The sequence below is a fragment of the Ahaetulla prasina genome, chromosome 7 (genome assembly GCF_028640845.1).
Source record: "Ahaetulla prasina isolate Xishuangbanna chromosome 7, ASM2864084v1, whole genome shotgun sequence".
Classification (NCBI taxonomy): Eukaryota; Metazoa; Chordata; class Lepidosauria; order Squamata; family Colubridae; genus Ahaetulla; species Ahaetulla prasina.
Genome location: NC_080545.1, coordinates 12,843,098 through 12,862,636, shown reverse-complemented (window position 1 = coordinate 12,862,636; position 19,539 = coordinate 12,843,098). Strand labels below are relative to the sequence as shown.

At 42.7% G+C, this 19,539-nt stretch overlaps 1 protein-coding gene across 1 annotated transcript in view; it reads right to left on the bottom strand.

The window, feature by feature from the left end:
- Positions 1-1,058: 1,058 nt before the first annotated feature.
- LOC131202007 (potassium voltage-gated channel subfamily KQT member 1-like) overlaps positions 1,059-19,539 on the bottom strand; it is a 144,999-nt gene continuing 126,518 nt past the window's right edge. The window contains exons 13-17 of the mRNA XM_058190509.1: positions 10,719-10,794; positions 5,109-5,203; positions 3,110-3,150; positions 1,300-1,361; positions 1,059-1,088 (exon numbers count right to left, since the gene is read on the bottom strand). Of these exons, the coding sequence (XP_058046492.1) occupies positions 1,059-1,088; positions 1,300-1,361; positions 3,110-3,150; positions 5,109-5,203; positions 10,719-10,794 (304 nt within the window). The remainder of the gene's footprint in view (positions 1,089-1,299; positions 1,362-3,109; positions 3,151-5,108; positions 5,204-10,718; positions 10,795-19,539) is intronic.

The following is a 19,539-nucleotide window of genomic DNA, read 5'->3' as shown; positions in this document are numbered from 1 at the left end:
AGATCTAAACATCCCAAGGGCCGGATCTGGCCCCCGGGCCTTGAGTTTGACACCCCTGGTTTAGAACAAAGATCCTCAAACACTTCAGCTCGTTGACTCCTCCATGAAGTTTCTGTTTCTTCCTCCACGCCCAAACATTTATTATATGAAAATAATGTAATAAATACTATTTAAACCAGGGGTCTCCAAGCTTGGTCCCTTTAAGACTTGTGGACTTCAACTCCCAGAGTCCCTCAGCCAGCAAAGCTGGCTGAGGGACTCTGGGAGTTGAAGTCCACAAGTCTTAAAGGGACCAAGCTTGGAGACCCTTGGTTTAAAGTACTTCCGCTACTATTTAAAGTACTTCCGCTACTACTACTGCTACTGCTACTACTACTAGAGACAACTCAAAGCTATTCTTTCTGGTGGTTGACAATCCAACCTTAGATAATGTTGTCTTAGCCCTAGCCATAAAGGACTGGTGTGAAGTTCTACTGAGAGTCCAAAAGATTAATTGACTTTCCATTGCTTATCTACCACCTACTGACCCCCATCCCCCCCAATCATGTATCAATCCATTGGACCGTTCCATCAACATTTGGGGGCCGCTTGCCACGGCCAACGCGCCACGGCCAACGTGCCGTGGCCAACATGCCACAGGATAACTCACCATAGGACAAAATTTACACTAATCTCAAGGAAATGGCGGAATAAAATCATTAAAGAAAGGATGTAAAAGGAGGGACAAAATGAAATGGGAATGACAAAAATTAAAACAATTTTAAAATTATTTTAAATAATTACATTGATTACATCAGGGGTCTCCCAAGATGGTGACTTTAAGACTTGTGGACTTCAGCTCCCAGAATTCCACAAGTCTTAAAGTCACCATATTTGGAGACCCCTGGAATACATGATAATATTTTTTACAGATTAATTAACATTAACTCTCAAATTAGCACCTCCACCACAGCTAATTAGGACACGACAAAAAGTGGTCACCGTGGAAGCCAAAGAGAATTATGGTTTATTCAGTGCTTTGAGTTTCAGAATAAGTAAACTCTGAACGTATCTTTGCATCACACAAAGGGGCTGAGCGCAAACATTCCCTGCCCGGAGACAGATTTAGATTGAGGCGGCGTTTCAATGAAAAATCTATCCCAACGTTACCCGTATTTAGTTTACACATTTCTCACGACCAGTACATTTCTTTGGCTCAGATGTTGAGTAAAGGATGCAGACTGACAGTCCCGCTGATCATAGAACATTTCTGGAAATTGGCCAGCAACAATAGTATTTTTTCCCCCAAAAAGTCCTTACCTTATCTTCCAGTCTAATCAGTCTGGCTCCCATTGTGTAGTAGCCTTTGTCTACCCCCTTTTCTAAAAAATAAAAAGAAAAGAAAGAAAAGAGGATTTGAGCTTCAATTGTAACTGACTGTGAAATGCAGTAATGTGAAGGTTAAAAAGGTAAACGGTAAAGGTTCCCCTCGCACATACGTGCTAGTCGTTCCGGACTCTAGGGGGTGGTGCTCATCTCTGTTTCAAAACCGAAGAGCCAGCGCTGTCAGAAGACGTCTCCGTGGTCATGTAGCTGGCATGACTCAACGCCAAAGGCGCACGGAACGCTGTTACCTTTCCACCAAAGGTAGTCCCTATTTTTCTACTTGCATTTTTTACCTGCTTTTGAACTCCTAGGTTGGCAGAAGCTGGGACAAGTAACGGGCACTCACCCTGTTACGCAGCGCTAGGGATTCAAACCGCTGAACTGCCGACCTTTTGATCGACACAGAGCCACAATGTGACCCTCCCCATTTGCCCCTGGCAACAGCAGCGGCATTGGCTGCGGCGCAGCTTGGGGCGGGCCATGTCGTGTCCCACTCCTCTGCTGACGGCCGGGTCAGGGAAATCCGAATCAGGCGTGCCTCTGCAGCTCTGCCAAAGTCCTAGCAAAGTTCTCAAGGCAGGCAGGAGACCAGAAAGTGATTTCAGCAAGATAAGGTAGACTTTGCCTGACTCAGAGAATGCCAGAAAGCAGATCCTTTATATAGGCCATGGGGTGTGGCTCCATGACTCAGCACTCATCCCGGCCTGCCCCTCCCTTCCTTCTGTTGCCGCCGCTTATCTAATCTCCTGAAGCGAGGGTCACTCCAGTCTGCAGCTGTTGGTAATTGACCTTCCTCAGGCTCACATGCTGTGGGGGAGGGGGAGGGATCTAGTTGCTCCGTTTGCCTGGGCATGGAGCCAGGGCTGGGGGCTGGTGGTGCTTCTTCTTCCTCAGCCTGTCTGGGCATGGAGCCAGGGCTGGGGCCGGGAGGCATGCTAGGACATTCCTCAGCGTTCGGAAGCAGATAAGAAGACCCCGGCTGCGGGGAAAGCGGGTGAGGCACAACAGGCCAGTGTCTCAGGGCGGAGAGCAGGTCGCGCGTCGAGCACCAACCAAGGCTGGAAGTAGCTGCCCGCCATTTCATGCTGCAGTCGGGAAGCAAGAGAGAGATACAATGAGAGAGAGAGAGAGAGAGGAAGAGAGGGAGGGAAAGAGAGAGAGGGGAGGGAAAGAGAAAGACAGAGAGGGGGGGAGGGAAAGAGAGAGAGAGAGAGAGAGAGAGACACGCAAGAAACACAGAGACAGAGAGAGACAGAGACAGTCATGTGACTGGGTGGGAGTGAGTGACGTCGAGTTTGCCAAGCCCACCCAGGTTTTGTGGCTCCCGGTGTTTTCTTTTCTGTGGGGAAACGGGTCCAAATGGCTTTTCGAGTCTTTAAGGTTGCAGACCCCTGGATTAAACCAACTACTGTAGTAGCTGGAACTCGTATCTTCAATAGAGATGAATCCAGCGCCCTTCTTCCCTTGAAACCGGCTTTTGGAAAAAAATATCTTGGAGGAAATAATCACATTCCTGTAGAAGATGACCAAGTTCCTGCAGAATGTATACTGTGCTGGAAGAAAGGCCTCGGACAAATAAGGAAGGGAAGAGGGAGAAGAGCATTTTGAAGACCCTGACATGTGACAGGGCAGATGACAGAAACTGGGAGAAGTCGAGCATTCTTTTCCAGTTTAACTTTTAATCTAAGACCGACTCCCTTTCCCCAAAAAAACTCAATAGCTGATGTAAGAGTTAGTTCTGTACCTGGAAGAAAAAGGCCGGGCTTTCCGAGAGAGTGGTCCAGCCTAGCAAAAGAAGAGAAAGGAGATTTTTAATTCAGCAGAGTTCAAATAGATTTGAGACTTAAAAAAAAAAAAAAAAAAGACGTCAATCATATTCCAAGCAAGCTCAGTCTGATCCAGGCGACAGATTTAATCTGAATTTCTTCCCATGGATTATAATAACCAGATAAATTTATCTGGCTGTGATCACGGCTCTGTTTTATTTGACTCTGGTCCAGTGGTGAAATGTAAAATTTGTTACTACCGGTTCTGTGGGTGTGGCTTGGGGGGGTTAATGTGACTGGGTGGGCGCAGCCAACTTTTTTTTTACTTTTAAAATTTTTTTTTCTGCAACCTCTTTGGCAGAAGAGGTTGTAAAAAAATGCTTTTAAAAGGCTCTGATGATCCCAGCTGAGTTGCCTGATCATCAGAGGCCTTTCTTTTCTTTAAAAAAAAATTTTTTTGCCTTTAAAAGAAAAAAAAAATCCTCTGATGATCAGCAACTCAGTTGGGATCATCAGAGGAGCCTTTTAAAAGCATTTTTTCTACAACCTCTTTGGCCGAAGAGGTTGTAGAAAAAAATGCTTTTAAAAGGCTCTGAGAATCCCAGCTGAGCCGTGCGATCATCAGAGGGTTTTTTTTAAACAATTAAAGCATTTTTTCAGCCAATCAGGCGATCCGGTCCGAACCGGGAACATTTCACCCCTGCTCTGGTCATACCGCTTTATAACACCTTAGTAAGGCCACACCTGGAATACTTACGGTACTAGTAAACATTTCATACAGCACAATTCCTGACTAAAATGGTCCGACCCGAGATCGGCATTATGTGGGCCTGATTGGGGTAGATTGCAGGGATGATACAGAAATATAAGTTTATGTCATTTTATTCTATTTCACATGTATATGTATTAAATTATTATATCGTATAACTATTCTATCTTACCCTACTCTCATTTTAAATTGTTTGTTTAGAATTTTATTGATAACTAGCTGATAACCCGGCGTTGCCCGGGTATTTATTTATCCCAATTCTGTATTAGACAGGAAGAGCAACTTCACCCTGAGCCCTGATTTCGGCAAGAATTAAATTAGTTAAAAATGTTTTCCCTATCAAGTAAAATGATACCACCTTGTTGTTTTGCTAGCTGATCCATGATCGTTTGGTATACTTTTTTCTGATCTTGGTTTTATTGATCATGGTCATACATTTGTCCTCAAAAATAATCAAAGACTTGTTGAAAATGTCCAGACCAAATGTAATTTTTAATGTTTGGTTTTCCTCCTTACCAGAGGGAGCCCCCTTGTGGAGTACTGTGAAGCCGTTACCATGGCAACTCCACTGTGCTGCACAGTAGAAGCCATTTTAAGGTAGTACAGTAGAAGTCATTTTAAGGCACAACAGGCTGTATCTTAACAGAACACCCCGAGGGGTGTTAGGGGTGTCTTACCCCATAATATTTCTTTCCAGAAAGTAAGTCATCTGTGCACCAAGTTTGGTTGAAATTGCTCAAGACATTCCAGAGTTATACTGGAACATACACACATAGCCATTTATATATATATAGATATAGATATGTGTTTGAACCTGTACGTTGATATGGCCTTTAGGCTAATCAATCAATCAACAAACATATATTCTAGTAAAGTGACATCAGATCTGTTGTTTCAATGGTTCCTGTTTCTGATGTGCCCACATTCTAATGCCTTGCCAACCAGAAGGAAGATTTAAGAAACTTTCCCAGTGTTGGATTCCCATTTCTTCTCTCCACCCCTATTTTGGGATCAGAGTTAAATTCACCCGGAAGGCCCCTTCTTTGGGCTGAGAAGATGAAGCCGATTCATATTCTCTGATATCCAGGATTTCCTTGCCCATCATCCTTAGCTTGGTCAAGGACAGGAGACAGTGACAGCTATAGTCCAAAAAAAAAACATCAGAAGGATCCCAGGCGTTCTGCCCTTGAATGGGGAATGTAACTAACCTTCTTTGGAGTTCTTTTATCCTAACCATCATATTGAGATGTCCTTGAGAGTATTGTTCAATGACGTCACGGACGTCGTAAGGCTTCCGAGCTTGCTGCAGGAAAAAAAAACGGGGGGAAAAATAAGCTTAAAAATGCATAAGAAAAGGAATGTCCTATTATTCCTCATGCATATGAATTGTACAGCATATTAATATTACAGGTAGCGCTTGACTTAAAACCATTCATTTAGTGACTGTTTGAAATGCAGCACTGGAAAAAGTGGTTTATGACTTGTGACTTGTGAAAAAAGTGGTTTTTCGCATTTCACATTTTTGCTTTAGATCGAGGCCGGCATCCCAAATCCCCGATCCACAGGATTGTCCCGTGTCCCCTTCTGCACTCTCCTGAAACCCAGTGAGAAAATAAGTGGCATAGTGCTGAATTTCTGATTATTCACCGCATTTTTGAGGTGAAACAGAAGGAATCTTGGTGCACATTTTTTTCCCCCAAGGGTAAGGGTAAAAAATTGGCCTTCTTCCTTCCAAGTGATGTCACCGCATTGCAGTCCAAAGCCCTGTGGGGCTGCAAACAAAGAATTAAAAGTGTGACCGCTAGAGGAATAACCATTTCCATCCCTGGCTTAAAAGCAAGAGGACCCATATTTACCTCAGGACATCAAGAAATTCCTGGAGGGGATGAACGGACCCATGAGCATTCAGGCAGATGCCTGGATTTGACACAACACTGTCTAATAACTTACTACGACTATATTACTGTTCTTCGTCTCTTCCTTACTAGTATCGATCTCTTCCCACTTATTACTACAACTATGTTGCTTGTATCTTTCAATTTATGTTGTTTTAATTTGTTTCCTAGAACGATTTGATAGCTTATTAGTATTACTATTACTAAGTGTTGTATCTTTTTATTCTTGATGAATGTATTTTATTCTCCTTATGTACACAGAGAGCATATACACCAAAGACAAATTCCTTGTGTGTCCAATCACACTTGGCCAATAAAGAATTCCATTCCATTCTATTATTCTATTCTATTTATCCAAAGAGAAGATTTTTTTAAAAAATAATCTTTTAGTATTTAGTACGTACAAAAAATGTCTCAGATGATGATCCACTTGCCAAATTTTCAAAAATGTAAATAAATGCAGAAAAATAAACTGCAGAAACAACAATTGCTACCTACCTGCCTTCCATTGAGGACCTGTATACTGCACAAGTCAAAAAGATGGCTGTGAAAATATTTACAGACCCCTCACATCCTGGACATAAACTGTTTCAACTCCTACTCTCAAAACGACGCTATAGAGCACTGCACACCAGAACAACGAGGCACAAGAACAGGTTTTTCCTGAATGCCGTCACTCTGCTAAACAAATAATTCTATTTTATTTATTTTATTTATTTTGTCACAACAGTATATATAAGCATTGACATGTAACAACTATATAATTTATAAGCATATATCTGAGCATAAGTATGTCAGAGGTGGCGGAGTTCTAAGTTTTCTAAACCCAGGATTTCAAGTCTGGTGGCATAAGATATTTTGTTGTATTCAGAGGAGTGGAGAACTCTTCTTGTAAAATATTTCTGGACACGTTCAATTGTATTGATGTCTGAAATGTGGTATGGGTTCCAGACAGGCGAGCTATATTCAAGAATTGGTCTAGCAAATGTTTTATATGCTCTGTTAGTAGTAGTGTTTTTGGAAAAGAAGCTACGCAAGATTAGGTTTACAACTCTTAGAGCCTTTTTTGCTATGTAGTTGCAGTGGGCTTTGGCACTTAGATCATTTGATATGAAAACTCCAAGGTCTTTAACAGAGTGGGGGTCATCTGTAAGGTAATGTCCATCAAGCTTGTACTTAGTGATTGGGTTCTTTTTTCCAATAAGACTGAGCATTTGCTGGTTGAGATTTGGAATTGCCATGTTTTAGACCATTCGGATACAAAGTCAAGGTCTTTTTGAAGAGTAGTTGTATTGTATTCCTTCAACAATGTCAAACTATTTACGAAATCTGCACTACTATTAATCTTCTCATCGTTCCCATCACCCATCTCCTCCCACTTATGACTGTATGACTGTAACTTTGTTGCTTGTATCCTTACAATTTATACTGATATTGTTTCCTGATTGCTTATTTGTTGCCTATGACTATCATCAAGTGTTGTATCATTAAGTGTTAAATTTGTACCCTACGACTATCATTAAGTGCTGTAAGTGTTGTACCTTGATGAAGGTATCTTTTCTTTTATGTACGCTGAGAGCATATGCACCAAGACAAATTCCTTGTGTGTCCAGTCACACTTGGCCAATACAAAAAAAATCTATTCTATTCTAAATAAATAAATAAAACCAAAACAAAAGATTTTTTTCCCCATCTGCATAGAATTTGGGACAGCAAACACATGGAAGCAAACACGTCTGAGATGGGTGGGTGGGCAGGGGGCTAAAGGAGTTAAAAACAAAACTCCTAATTTTCATTTGCTTCAATCAGACTGGCTCAGACTTCAAGGACCAGCGGGGTTGGCTGCGACTGAGCACTAAAAAAAAAAAAAAAAGACCCAGAAGAAGACAGAAGAGAGAAAACTAAACCTGGTAAATTTCCATAACAATGCTACTATTAATGGAGTAAACATGGGGAAGACATGGTGAGTGGGAAAACTAACCCCTGAGCTTTTGGTAGTTGGGAATCTGCATAAACTCAGTAGGGAATCCAGGAGGTGTTAGGTCTCCTTTTTTTTTTTTTTGGCTAGGGTTCAAGAGAGAAGAAGAAGAAAAAAGAGGGGTGGGAGGACGGAGGAGGAGGAGAAGGTACCCTGGAAAACTCGGTAATTGAAAAATAACTAACAACAGCTCATTAGCCGGATTGTTTGTTTCCACTGTGTTAGAGACTGGGCTAACTATTAGCATGCATTAAGCACCCCCAGTGTGCGATGGGACCTTGCTTGGAGTTCAGCCATGGGATCCTAGAAATGGTAGATGAAAGAAGAGGTGTGGGGGGGAGAGAAAACAAATCAGGAGAGAGAGAGAGAGAGAAAGAAAGAAAGAAAGAGAAAGAAAGAAAGAAAAAGGAAGAAAAGAAAGGAAAGGAAAAAGAAAAACTTTTAGTAGTGATTTTTAGCAGCACTCCAGTCTGGTGAAATGAAGGGTCTGCTTGGAAACGGGTTTGTTATACTTTCCATTTTTAAAAGCTTAAAAATGATTATTTTTTGTCCTTTTTTTTTCTTACTTCACTGCTGACAGACGCTGACACATCCTTACTTCTGGCCAGCAAAACAGCAAGCCATTGTTTCCGTGGCAGGGCAGTTCTGCCAGGATGGCTCTGGATTGACTGGCAGAGGGTTTTTTTTGGGTTTTTTTTTTTGAGAGCACTTTGTTTTTGGGGGGCACCCGTTACGCTCCAGATCTGGAGGTTGTTTTTTTTGTTTTGTTTTTTTGAGGGGAGGATTTTTCTTGCTATTGAGTCGAGATGGCTCAGAGCCTAGATGTTTACAAAGCTTTTGAAAACAAAACAGAGAGGGGGAAAAAGGCAGGGGGTGGGGGTGGCTCTCCAAATGCATAATTAATTTTCTCCTTTCCCAATAAACTTTAATTTTCCAAACCTCCCTTTGTTGGTGCAGAATTAAAGATTTATGCAGTTAAGTAATGCAAAATGAAAAGTGGCCGGGCCCAAGCAAAGGCTTAGAATTAGTCAACCCATAAATAACGGGAATGAAAGCCACAGAGGAGAGGAGAGGGCATGAAGTTGGCACCTCTCCTCTGGCTCATTTTCTGAGTAGCTCTTTTTTAAAGCATAAACATCAGGAAAATCGAGGGCTACAGCAAAACCAGATGGCGGTTGAAGTCAGTTGCACGTTCACTCAGTTCAAGGTGAAGGCCTGGCTGCAGGTGATTCCCATGAGGGAAAAAGCCCTAACTAGGATTTGAAAAATAGGGAGGGCTTGCTCACTATCAGCTTTCTTTGACAGAGAGATCACAATATGTATTTTTGTGGTATTTTGGAACAAGTAAACAATCCCTCCCTCCTTTCCTCCCTCCTCATTTCTCCCTTCTCTTCTCCTCCCTTCTTTCCTTCCTTCCTTTCCCTCTCCCTCTTCATTCCTTCCTTCCCTTCTCCTCCTCTCCTCCCTCCCTTCTCATTCTTCCTTCCCTTATCCTCCCTCCCTCCCTCTCTCTAAGTCAATAATTTGGCAAGAGAAAGAACAAGATGGAAAAAAACTATTTTTTAAAGCCAAAATATCAGCTAAAGATTCCAGGGAGGAGATGTTTATTGTGAGATTGCACAAGAAGATATGTAAACACCCCTTCAGCACATTGCAACTGTTTGATGTGAATGTGTTTTTGTTGTTGTTGTTGTGAAAAATAAAAACTTTTATATATAAAAAAAAAGATTCCAGGGAGGAGAACCAGAGGAAAAGTGGCAAGAAATCTCTTAAATCTGAGGTGTTGTTTAATCTTAGTGTGACTTTATTTCAGGCTGAAAGAGTCTAAACTTAGAAAACATCTACAAATTAGAAAACGTCTACAAGTGTTGCGCGGGTGTGAGGTGTCAAAAGACTCAAAATGGTGGCTACAACTATATAACCCACATCTCTTCTTTCATATGACCTGAGTTTAACTCATAGAATCATCTGTTACAACGTCCTTCCAGTTGAAGACTACTTCAGCTTCAATCACAACAATACACGAGCACACAATAGATTTAAGCTTAATGTGAACCGTTCCAATCTTGATTGCAGAAAATATGACTTCAGAAACAGAGTTGTTAATGCCTGGAATGCACTACCAGACTCCATGGTCTCTTCCCAAAATCCCCAAAGCTTTAACCAAAGACTATCTACTGTTGACCTCACCCCATTCCTAAGAGGTCTGTAGGGGCATGCATAAGAGCACCAGCGTGCCTACCGTTCCTGTCCCAATGTCCCCTTTGATTGTATCCAATTCATATAGTTATTTTATACTTATGCTTATATATATGCTTATATATCGTATAGTTATTTCATGCTTATGCTGATATATACCGTTGTGACAAATAAAATAAAATAAAAAATGTCTTCCATAACTCTACAGTTTTTATCTCGGAGATCTCTATCCCTGTTAAGCAGATCCCTCCCGCAATCTCAGCAAGATCATCAAATTGTGGTCATGTCTACTTTCTTAGTGGGAAGGCTTCTGAAAAAAAACTTGGACCTGGAAAGGATCTGGGAAGTGATCTGGTAGGGAAAGCTATCGGGACAAAGTTATGGGAACTTTGGCACCCTTGAAACCATTCAATCTCGATTTGTTAGCGCCATCTTTGCAATTGTCCAAGATGGTACGAGGACTCCTGCCTTGAAGACCTCCAAGGTTCCTTCCAACCTCATGACTCTATGATTCTGACTCATTCTGTCATTCTGGCCGCGTGGCTCTATGATTCTCACTCGTTCTGTCATTCTGGCCATGTAGCTCTATGATTCTGACTCATTCTGTCATTCTGGCCGCGTGGCTCTATGATTCTCACTCGTTCTGTCATTCTGGCCACGTGGCTCTATGATTCTGATTCATTCTGTCATTCTGGCCACGTGGCTCTATGATTCTGACTCGTTCTGCTAATTCTGACCTACATTACCTGAAATTTCCTTCGCGCTACAAAATACTGCATCCTCCTTATGACCTTGACAGCCGCACGATGGGTTTCTGTTAACCTGGGGGGAAAAATAAAGAATGCACACACTTTAATATGTTTTTAAATTTTTAAAAATCCCTCCCATCTTCTCCAACAAGTGTATGGCCGTGTGTGGAAGCATGTGTTTGTATATCTGCACCTACGTCTACATCTCTAGCTAGATCATGTCTGCCTCTTTATATTTTTCTCGTTTGGAATCATTTTTGAACAGTATTTCGCAATTTCTGCTAGCTGCATCCGCTGAGTTCAGAATTTAAGACACCTTTGGATCACATTGAAAATCTTTTAAGGTGAGAAGCAGAAGTAATTCTGTGCTCAGAAATATTTACTGCGGCAGCAGCTTTAAAAAGTCAGTGCAATCCTAGGCTGCATTAACAGAGGGATAGAATCAAAATCACGTGAAGTTCTAGTACCGCTTTACAAAGCCTTAGTAAGACCACACTTGGAATAGTGCATCCAGTTTTGGTCACCCCATTATAAAAAAAGATGTTGAGACTCTGGAAAGAGTGCAGAGAAGAGCAACCAAGAGTGATCAGGAGGCTGGAAGCTAAAACATAGGAACAGAAATTGGGTGTCAACCCTGAAGCTGTTTGTTATGGGTGTATTACTTGGAACCCTGACATTGGGTATGTCTAGTCAAATGAAAAGAAGGGTCACACGATAGTAGTATTCCAATATTTGAGCGGGTCCTACAAAGATGAGTGAGTTATTTTCCAGAGCACCAAAAAGCAAGATTAGAAACAATGGAAAATAACCAAGGAGAGAAGCAACCTAGAATTAAGGAAAAAATTCCTAATGGTCAGAGCAATCAACCAATGGAATAGCTGGCCTCCAGAAGTTATGGGTGCTCCTTCATTGGAGGCTTTCAAAAAGAGGCTGGACAACCATTTGTCTGAAATGATATAGGGAAGTGATGGCTAACCTTTTTCTCGTTGCATGCCGGAACACACGCACATGTGTGTGACAGCGTGCATGTGTTCCGGCACCCATAATGCAATGTGGGGGAAGGCCTGTTTCTGGCCTCCAGAGAGCCTCCGGAGCCTGGGGAGACTGTTTTTGCCTCCCGGAGGCTCAAGAAAAGCCTCCAGAGCCCGGAGAGGGCAAAAACGTCCCCCTGGCCATGGTGCAGGAGGCTGACTAGGCCACACCCACCATGGCCACGCCCACCCAACAACCAGGCAGAGAACCCCTTGCTGAAATTTTTGAAGCCCACCCCTGGTTATATCCTTGAACAATGATGTTCCAGCCGTTCATGTTGATTCCTGATCTGGTCCACCTCGAAGGACGGTGGTTCCCAATTCTTCATGACCGCATAGGCCCCATTTCACCAGGTTTAAATTGGTTTATCGCAGATGAAAAAGAAGGGAAACCCTGAAGTGTCTTAAATTAAATTAAACCGTAGAGCAATCCCAGGCTGCTGCCTTGGTATGGTCCATCTCCTCTGCATCGTCACCATAGTTGTTGTACCTCCCCAAAAAATGTTAAGTATATTTTCTTCCAGTTACCACAAGGTTCCTCCTTGCTTGAGAGTAAAAGAACACTGTCCTATGGATTCACCATAGAAGTATTTTCAACTACCTGGGACCATATATCTATAAATATTAGCCCGTGTAATTAAAGGGTCAGTTTTACTTCTTTACAGAAGACTGTGTGCGAACCTTTCCTTGTTCAAACAAATACATTTAAAGCAAAATATCTTCCTATGCAGTCCAGAGAACAAGGTTCTCGTTGATGTCTTCCCAAAATATGCAGCAGGGAAGTGAATCTTAGACGGATTTAAAAGAGATAAAACTTTCACCTTGAGCTGATGACTCTCAAATTAGCAAAGCCCTCTCCACTGACATAAATACTGCGGCTGAACCCAACGGTGCAGACAAGTCAAAGGCAATTTCTATCTCCATAGGATTACCATATTTTTCGGATTATAAGATGCACCTGACAATAAGATGGACCTAAATTTAGAATAGAAGAACAACAACAAAAAAACTTTTTGGCACGCCCCATTTTCGAGCCATTCTTTGGGCCTCTTTTGGGCCCTTTTCCAGCCTTTTTTTTTTTTGGCCTGTTTTTTCCAAATAAAATGGGTTGAAAAAAGCCTCGAAAATGGGCCGAAAAGAGTGTTGAAAATGGGCCGAAAAAAGCCTCGAAAACAGGCTGAAAAAAGCCTCAAAATGGACTGAAAAAGGCCTCAAAAACGGGCTGAGAAAAGCCTTAAAAAACAGTCCAAGAAAAGCCTCAAAAATGGGCTGAGAAAAGCCTCAAAAACAGTCCAAGAAAAGCCTCAAAAATGGTCCAAGAAAAGCCTCAAAAATGGGCTGAGCAAAGTCTCAACAGTGGGCTGAAAAAAGGTCCAAAAATGGGTCGAAAAAAGGCCCAAAAACAGGGCTTGCGGAGGCCAAAAAATGGCTGGTGGGTGGATGGAGCTTCAGCAATACTCAGTCTATAAGATGCACAGACATTTTCATCCCCTTTTGGGAGACAAAAAAGTGCGTCTTATAGTCCGAAAAATACGGTAAATGTTTGGAAATGGACAGACATTGCCACTGTTGTAGTTGGCTTTCTTATACCCTGTTTTCCCGAAAATAAGACCCAACCGGAAAATAAGTCCTGGCATGATTTTTCAGGATGCTCATAATATAAGCCCTACCCCCAAAATAAGCCCCAGTTAAGACTGTCAGCCAGATGGGTGCATTTAGTACTGCATTTCCCCAAAAATAAGACCTAACCAGAAAATAAGCCCTAATGCGTTTTTTGGAGCAAAAATTAATATAAGACCCGGTCTTATTTTCGGGGTAGTCCCAGGGATAGGTGACAGCGAGCAGTAGACTTCTTACTAAACATTCACCTCCAAACCACCAATATCTAATTATGCCCCTGGCTTCTATGTTTTGACTAATTTATGCTCAAAACTGTTGTGACCCAGGCCCAAGTAGGTATTAGGAAACTGAGTTAGCATAAAAATAAACAAAATTTATTCGAACAGCTGAGAATTACTTCATTCTCAGTGTAGTTCAACTAAATTAAAGCAAATTCCTCCCAACACAAATTCCTCAGTCCTATCACAAACCTTGGTCCAATTAGGCAAACTGCCAAAGGCCTTTCTTGGCAAAAGTTCAGAAGACACCGATACAAAATAAATGCAACAGGACGAAGCTATCAACATTGTTTTCCGGCAAAGAGCCCAAATGCTGTTGCTGGTCTTTTAAACCTTATGGGAGGGGCCAATCATCTCTTGGCCATACTCCCGAGTTGTCCTCTTTGCTTGAGCTGCTCTTGCCTTCCAGCAGCTCTTCTCATGCGTGCATTAGGAACAGGCTCCTCCTGTTCCTCTGCCTCACTACTGTCAGTCTCTGGAGGCTCCGGAGTCTGCACATCTCTCCCAGATGGCCTGGCCCCACCTCAGCTTCCGACGCAGAGCCCTCATCCAGGCGTTCTCCAGCCTCCAGGACTGGCCCACGCTCTTCCTCAGCCTCATCGCTGTCCAACTTGGTTGCCAGCTCTGCAGGCTGCTGGCGGACCACAACAAAAACTATCTTTTTGTTCTTTCATATTGATCAAGTTTCCACAATTTTTCTGCTCAGTCTGGCCATCTTTAAACCACAGCACATTTTCAGACCTCTGAACTGGCTGCAACATGTTCTTTTCCATACATCCACAGGCTGATGACATGCTTATCTCAATCCCTTCAACAGAAACCATAAACTCAATGTTCAGCAAGCGAGGGGGAACTCTCCTCATGAAAGCATGGGCTTGAAGAGAAAGAGAGGAGACTTTGAGGATGTAGGGTTCAAGGCAGTGGTGAAATCCAATTTTTTTTTACTACCGGTTCTGTGGGCGTGGCTTGGTGGGCATGGTGTGGCTTGGTGGGCGTGGCAGGGGAAGGATACTGCAAAATCCTCATTCGCTCCCCACTCCTGGGGGAAGGATATTGCAAAATCTCCATTCCCACCCCACTCTGGGGCCAGCCAGAGGTGGTATTTGCCGGTTCTCCGAACTACTCAAAATTTCCACTACCGATTCTCCAGAACCTGTCAGAACCTGCTGGATTTCACCCCTGGTTCAAGGTCTCTCACTCCAGTTTCTTGAGCATCTCCAGGCACCAGTTGAAGGTGATTTTCATGGCACCTGAAGGTCCACTGTCAGTCGGCATTAATCATTTTCAGTCTTCTCTAAGATCTCTACCCTTAAAAGACTTTTCCTTTTCGAAATACTTTTGCACTCATGCAATCTTTGGGATTATTCCAAGTCTACTGATACCTCACTCCTGGAGTGTGAACAGTGCCATTGTGGAAACCAAACAATGAGTTTATTATTCCTGTATCCAGTGAGGCAAGGAGAAAACAGATGAGTGGAATTTCCAGAAAGATCGTGTACTAAATTCACTGTACCCAAGCCACAACCAAAAAGAAGGAATCCAAATGGAAAGTCCCTTGCTTTAGTGTACAAGAAGGAAGTGATATGACCCCAAACTATATTTATTAAGCCTCCAAATCCATATGCTTTTCTTCTGCTCAGCTATGTCTAGTCTACTGAAAAGAAGGAGTAGAGGGTGACAGGATAGCAGTGTTCCAATATCTGAGGGGCTGCCACAAAGGAGAGGGAGACAAGCGATTCTCCAAAGCAGGGGTCTTCAACCTTGGTCCCTTTAAGACTTGTGGACTTCAACTCCCAGAGTCCCTCAGCCAGCAAAGCTGGCTGAGGAACTCTGAGAGTTGAAGTCCACAAGTCTTAAAGGGACCAAGGTTGGAGACCCCCGCTCCAAAGCACCTGAAGGCAGGACAAGAAACAATGGATGGAAACTAATCAAGGAGAAAAACAACCTAGAACTGAGGAGAAATTTCCTAATAGTGAGAACAATCCATCAGTGGAACAGCTTGCCTTCAGAAGTTGTGGGTGCTCCATCACTGGAGGCTTTTAAGAAAAGACTGGGCAGCCATTTGTCTGAAATGGTACAGGGTCTCCTGCTTGGGTGGGTGGGGATTGGACTAGATCAGGGGTCTCCAACCTTGGTCCCTTTAAGACTTGTGGACTTCAACTCCCAGAGTCCCTCAGCCAGCTTTGCTGGCTGAGGGACTCTGGGAGTTGAAGTCCACAAGTCTTAAAGGGACCAAGGTTGGAGACCCCTGGACTAGATGACCTTCAAAGTCCCTTCCAACTGTTATTCCTCTCTGTCTCCTTTTTAACACCCTTCTTCTCAAGATTACAACCAGTAACCAAGTCAAAACATTGACAGCTGACCTTGGTTTAGCAACTGGACTTCTGAATCCTGTCCCCTTTCTTCAGAAAGTGGATCTTAACTACAGATTGTAGGCCAACTCAGCTATAGGTCATGGCCCATTGTGTATTTCAACTCAGGTTTTAAACAAATGATCTGGCTGGACCCCAAGATAAACAAATAAAGCTATAAATTGCCATGCCTTTCAACTTTTGCATTGACACATCCTTTAACCGGGAATAGCTCTGGCTGGTAAAGCCTGTTATTAAGAACACAGAACCTGCAATTACTGCAGGTTTGAGCCCGGCCCAACGTTGACTCAGCCTTCCATCCTTTATAAGGTAGGTAAAATGAGGACCCAGATTGTTGGGGGGGCAATAAGTTGACTTTGTAAAAAATATACAAATAGAATGAGACTATTGCCTTACACACTGTAAACCGCCCTGAGTCTTCGGAGAAGGGCGGGGTATAAATGTAAACAAAAAAAAAACCCAGGGAAATTTTTTACTGGGAAGCAGGGCACAATTGCTGAGATCTTTTGAAAAAGTTGACTATAGCCCTCAGGGTCTTCCCAATGTATCTGAAGAACTGCAATTTTTAAGAGAAGGAAAATCATTATGTAGATGCGAAGGGCTAATTGTACTAACTGTATTTTAATCCAGGAGTGGCAGTTCTTCCTCTCTCTGTCTCTCTGTCTTTCTCCAAAGACAGACAGTCAGAGATTCTATTCAAGTGATTGAAATATTTGTCTGTCTGTCTATCTGTTCCTCCCTCCGTCCCTCCGTCCCTCCATCCATCCATCCATCCATCCATCCATCCATCCATCCATCCATCCATCCATCCATCTATCTATCTATCTATCTATCTATCTATCTATCATCTATCTATCTTCCAATTATTTATTGGTTTGTTATTTTATTGTTTATTGTATTATGTTAAAGGTAAAGGTTTCCCTCGCACATATGTGCTGGTCGTTCCCGACTCTAGGGGGCAGTGCTCATCTCCGTTTCAAAGCCGAAGAGCCAGCACTGTCTGAAGACGTCTCTGTGGTCATGTGGCCGGCACGACTCAATGCCAAAGGCGCACGGAACGCTGTTACCTTCCCACCAAAGGTGGTCCTATTTTTCTACTTGCATTTTTTACGTGCTTTCGAACTGCTGGGTTGGCAGAAGCTGGGACAAGTAACGGGAGCTCACTCCATTACGCAGGGATTCAAACCGCTGAACTGCCAATGTTTTGATCGACAAGCTCAGCGTCTTAGCCACTGAACCTGGACATATTATATATTGTTTTCATCTATTTTACTTTTGCTTATCCATTCTTTTAAATGCTGATCTTTTTACCATATACATCATACATTTTTTAACTAAGAAGCTGTATGTAAGCATTTGACATAAGTAAATATTTGAAAGCTTTGCAATTGTCTTTACCTAAACCTTCTAAGGTGCTATCCACAGGTGAACAAAAGTTAGTTGCAGCTGCAAAACGCAGGACCTTATCATACCTTAAAGATGAAAAAGAGCTTGTGGGGTAGGCTAGAAATGTTGGTGCAAAAGCACACAAATATTAATTGACATTAAAAGGGGATTGCGCTGCTTTCTGGAGGGAACAAGGTATCAAGGCTGTTTCAGTTGAGAAAGCGGCACAAGAAATTTCACGCTGCTGTTAGATATAATGAAAATATGGACCCAGATTAGGTTTATCCCATCTATGTCAGGTGTGAAAGACCAGGTCTATAGGGGAAGGTCCAATTAAACTGATGTATTGATAAATAAATCATCTTATGCATAGGAATCTTCTCAAATAATGGTTAGCAGTAGCAATACTGGTAGCACTTAGACTTATATACTGCTTCATCGTCCTTTACAGCCCTCTCTAAGCGATTTACAGAGTCAGCATATTGCTTACTTGGGATCAGTTAAGAGTCCTACTTGGAGTCAGCTAAGAATCCACAGAATTCAAAGTTGGTTAGACTTAATCCACTTTTCTCTAGGTAGGGATTCTAGCAGGGGTGAAATCCAGAAGGTTCTGACAGGTTCCGGAGAATCGATAGCGGAAATTTTGAGTAGTTCAGAGAACCAGCAAATACCACCCCTGGCTGGTTCCAGAGTGGGGTGGGAATGGGGATTTTGCGGCATCCTTCCCCCAGGAGTGGGCAGGGAATGGGGATTTTGCAGTATCCTTCCCCTGGAGTGGGATGGGAATGGGGATTTTGCAGTATCCTTCCCCTGGAGTGGGGTGGGAATGGGGATTTTGCAGTATCCTTCCCCTGGAGTGAGGTGGGAATGGGGATTTTGCAGTATCCTTTCCCTGGAGTGGGATGGGAATGGAGATTTTGCAGTATCCATCCCCTGGAGTGGGATGGGAATGGAGATTTTGCAGTATCCATCCCCTGGAGTGGGGTAGGAATGGGGATTTTGCAGTATCCTTCCCCTGGAGTGGGGAGGGAATGGGGATTTTGCAGTATCCTTCCCCTGCCATGCCCACCAAGCCACACCCACCAAGCCTTGCCCACAGAACCGGTAGTAAAAAAAAATTGAATTTCACCCCTGAATTCTAGGCTGATTCCTCTTTTAACTCCGCTCCTAGGTTCTGCCAATCTCCCACCCTCTGTTACAAAACTCCAGTTGACCAATAAGTGGCAGGGACAGGGACAGACGCAGTCTAACCTCTGCTGCCATCTAGTGGCTGTCTGAATTTAGTCTATTTTGAGAGCACTTGGTATTGGTTGCCTTTTTCCTAATCTTTCAGCAAAGTAAATGAATGAGTTTGTATTTTGAGCTTACAGAAACTGATTTATAACAATTATCTCGCACAGATGGAGTTTTCACAATGGTAGTAAACATTAAATCAGTTCACTATGGTGCCAGAATGATCTTGTTATTTAAATATTTTTTAAATTAAGTAAATGTCTATAGAGATTCTTAGTCATCCAGGTCATGGTTGTCCCGAAGGTGCTTTTTCAAGAGGCAACTTTTCAAGAGAAGTGAAATGTCTTCAAAGAAACCCCAGAAGGTCCAGTTACCTCTTGAAAAAGCACCTTTGGAATTAAAATCAAGTATTTTTTTTTTTAAACCGACAGTTGTTGAAGCAGCCAAGTTCCACTAACTACACACACAAAGCCTTAGTCTTGGACACAGGGATTTCTCTTCCGTCAATGGCCCAGGACATATATCCTTCAGGAGGTGAGTGTTCAGAATGGCGAGGAACCTATAACCATAACACCGGACTTCTTGTCAGGCTGTCATGCTATTTCTGCCTTGGATATGCCTTCAGATTTGCAAATTTCAGCAGAACTGTAGACAGGAAAGAGTAATGCAAGCCATCATGTGGAATGCCACCTTATCTGGCCGGTTACTTGATTTATCTCTTTCAAGAGGCAGCAGACAAACCCACTGATTAAAATAGCTACAGAGCAGAAGAAATGAGGTCTGGAATTCTAGAGAGACACTTGAAGAATCTCATGAGGATGTTAGTGACGCTTTGCTCTTTGGGTTAAAGCCTTTGACCACCTTCTTCTTCTTCTTCTTCTTCTTCTTCTTCTTCTTC